The following is a 3,639-nucleotide window of genomic DNA, read 5'->3' as shown; positions in this document are numbered from 1 at the left end:
AATTATACAGGATTGGAGACAATATCGCTCCTTGCATTAAGCCTTTATGTGCAAATTTTGGACCATGTAGTATATCATTAAATTTCACATAGACAAGACGGTGATTTAAGAATCTATATATCCAATTTAAAAACCTACCAGGAATCCCCAATTCACTTAAAACCTTAATAAGTACAGACAAATTAACATTATCATATGCACCTTGCACATCTAAAAATACACAAATTGCATTTGAATGAGCCATTATAGAATTCTTAATATCATTTATAAATGAAACAAAGCCATCAACTGTACTTTTTCCTTTACGGAAACCTAACTGAAAATCTGGTAATATTGAATTAGTTTCTGTAAAATAGTCTAACCTAACTTTTATCATATTTTCAAAAACTTTTCCAATGCATGAAGTGAGTGATATTGGACGGTAAGAATTATGATCATGGATTGGCTTATCTTTTTTCAGAATGGGCAAAACACACTGAGTTTTCCACTCGTCGGGAATAACTTGTTTGGACCATAGGTGATTGTAGATATTAAGAAGAACTGCTTGTGCATTTTTGTGTAAGTTTTTAATCATTAAATATGGAAAATTATCCAGTCCAGGAGTAGAATCTCTTCTTGACATTAAGGAACTATAAAATTCATCCCAGCTAAAATCTTTCATAAAGAAGTTGAAATATTCACTATCATTATTACTTTTAAATATATCTTCTAATGAACTTTCACATTCTTCATCATTTGTAAATTTGTCTAAAAATTCTGGTACAAAACTATCACATTTACTATGTATGCTAGAATCTACACGCTTATATTTTTTGATAAAATTCCAAATATTCGTGACTGGGGTGTATCTATTAAATGTAGAGCATAAATTTTGCCAACTTTTTCTCTTTTCCTCTTTTATAATCCTTTTTTTGAGTGCATCTAATCTCTTATAATTTATATAATTTTCCATACTTAAATTACTTCTATATTTTTCCAAAGCTTCTCTACAATCCTTTACAGCCCTATCACAAATATCATTCCACCACGGAGCAGGTACCTTTTTTTTAAATTTTTTAGATGAATTAGTTATTATAATTTTTGGAACACATTCATCTCTTAAAGTGTTTAGTAGATCACAGAAATGATTATAACTTTCTAAAGGATTTTGTAAATTATATTCAAAATCTTGAAATAGATCTTTTGACATATTAAAGAACTTATCCCAGTTAGCTTTTTTGAATAAATACTTATTTACATTTTTATTTATGTCATATTGCATAGGAGAAGTATTAAGTTTTGTAAAAGTTGGAAAGTGATAACTTCCCAACGGATCGTCACCGACATGCCATTCACAATAGGGAGCCAACTCTGGACTCACTAGTGTAACATCAATTGCAGAAGTGTTATTGTTTGGTCTGCCTACTGTAGTAGCACAACCTGTATTTAAAATACATAAATTATATTCATCTATAACTTCATACAAGTCTCGTCCTCTTGTATTATTTATTGTACAACCAAAAGCTATGTGATGGGCGTTACAATCACCCGATATGATAATAGGTTTAGGAAGATTATTAATTATTCTTTTTAATTTTGTTTTATTAATTTTGTTTCTAGGTGGACTGTAAATGCAAAGGATTGTAATGGAACCTATACCTGTTTCTATGGTTATGGCAATAGTCTGTATATCTTGATAATTTGGAGTCGGATGCTGCACATACTTTATAGAATTCCTAATAATTATTGCCACTCCTCCGTGTTCATTTGTAGCATTTTTATAAATGAAATTATACCCAGGGAAATGAACCCGAGGACTTGAAGTTTTAAGCCATGTTTCATTTAATAAAGCTATATCTATTTCTTTATCTATTAAGAGTGATTGAAGTAAAGGTTTTTTATTATTTAAACTCTGGATGTTATGCTGTACAATATTAATACTATCCATTACTTATTAAAGTTTTTAATGAATGTTTCTTTAATATGTGTTGTAGTCTTAATCTCATTAGAATTTCCTATACTTACAATAGTGCTTATTATGGCTTCTAAAATTTTTTGATTATTAATAATGTCCTGGGCTGATATCTTTTCTGGAACAATTTTAACATTTTGAGGATTAGCTTTTGTAAGAGGTGGGAAAGATGTTAAATTATTTGTTATGTCCGCATAAGTAGAATTATTAACTCTCAAAGATATGTTTTTCTTAATTTTAGAAGCCTTAATTGGGCACTCCTTAGAAATAGCTAGGTGATTACCTCCACAGTTTTTACATTTTAAAACTTCTGATGTGCATTCTTTATAAGAATGATTCTCTGCACATTTAGAACATGCTTGTTCATTAAAACAATATTTTGCAGAGTGATTGAAAAGTAAGCATTTAAAACATTGTAAAACTGGAGGTATATAATTATGAACCTTATATCTCCATCCATCTAAGAAAATGCATTGTGGTAATACAGTGCCAGAAAAAGTAACAGTAATAGTATTTAACGGAACAAATGTATTATTTTCTTTTTTCATAAACCTACGTACACCAATAATATCAAGATCACTACTTATTTTTTCAAATAACTCCCTATTGCTAATTTCTTTAGGAATGTACCTGACTACCCCAACCCTTTCCACAGAGGCAGCTGGGATATATGCTCTTAAGTTATTCTCTTGTATAAATTGGGCATTGAGGAAATCATTTGCTAGTGCCGCTTGTTTGAATATTATTTTTATTTTGCGGGCGCTTATTCTAGATCTTTCATGGACCCCTTTAGCATTTTTGAAAATTTTTGATAAATTTAGGGGGTTCATATTCCCTATTTTGGTGTCTTTATTGCAATGCTCTACGAAGACTATGAATTCTCCATTGGAGGTAGTATCGGGATATTTTCTTGTGTAAGAAGGCTTTTGAAATGGTTTATACTTATCGCCTGGGCTGTCGAAAATTTTTCTTTTCTTTGATGAAGACGATTTGTAACTACTTGCATCATCTCCATCGCTTTCACCTTGCATTTTGTTTGTTTTTCCTTTTATTTTATGTAAGAAAACTAGCAAATAAAAATTTTAACAAATTTTTGTTCAAAAAAGGCGCCTTCCTCTTCCCGCCAAAAAGAGCAAGTCCCGGGCGATTTTCTTACAGCAAGGGGTTGCCAGCTCTTCACATCCATTGTATGATGTATCGCCGCCGTATTAGTTTTTATTTTTAACCGACTTCTTTTATTTTAGACATAGCTAAGCTGTGCCCGTAACCTCGAGCGCGCAAAATAAAATTCTGTAGGAAATGTGCCCTTTTTCGGGATATAAAGTAGCCTACATCTATATCTATACTTAATCTATATCTATACTAATATTATAATTGGGAAGAGTTTGTTTAGTTGTTTGTTTGTTTGTTTGTTTGTTTGAACGCGCTAATCTCAGGAACTACTGGTCCGATTTGAAAAATTCTTTAAATGTTAGATAGCCCATTTATCGAGAAAGGCTATCAGCTATATTTTATCACGCTAATACTAATAGGAGCGAAGAAATAGAGGAAAGTGTGGAAAAAACGAAGGGAAATTATTTGAAAGGGCTTATTTGAACGCGCTAATCTCAGGAACTACTGTTCCGATTTGATAATTTCTTTCAGTGTTAGATAGCCTATTTATCGAGTAAGGCTACAGCATATATTTT

At 31.2% G+C, this 3,639-nt stretch overlaps 1 protein-coding gene across 1 annotated transcript; it reads right to left on the bottom strand.

Moving 5' to 3' along the window:
- Positions 1 to 1,751: 1,751 nt before the first annotated feature.
- LOC121728532 lies at positions 1,752 to 3,013 on the bottom strand. The gene has a single exon (XM_042116681.1). It carries the CDS (start codon positions 2,980 to 2,982, stop codon positions 1,927 to 1,929), a length of 1,056 nt encoding a protein of 351 aa, XP_041972615.1. The 5' UTR covers positions 2,983 to 3,013; the 3' UTR covers positions 1,752 to 1,926.
- Between the last annotated feature and the right edge of the window lie 626 nt (positions 3,014 to 3,639).

The sequence above is a fragment of the Aricia agestis genome, chromosome 7, assembly GCF_905147365.1.
Source record: "Aricia agestis chromosome 7, ilAriAges1.1, whole genome shotgun sequence".
In the NCBI taxonomy this organism is placed as follows: Eukaryota; Metazoa; Arthropoda; class Insecta; order Lepidoptera; family Lycaenidae; genus Aricia; species Aricia agestis.
The sequence above is the reverse complement of the archived record's forward strand: the minus strand, read 5'-3'. Positions and strand labels throughout refer to the sequence as shown.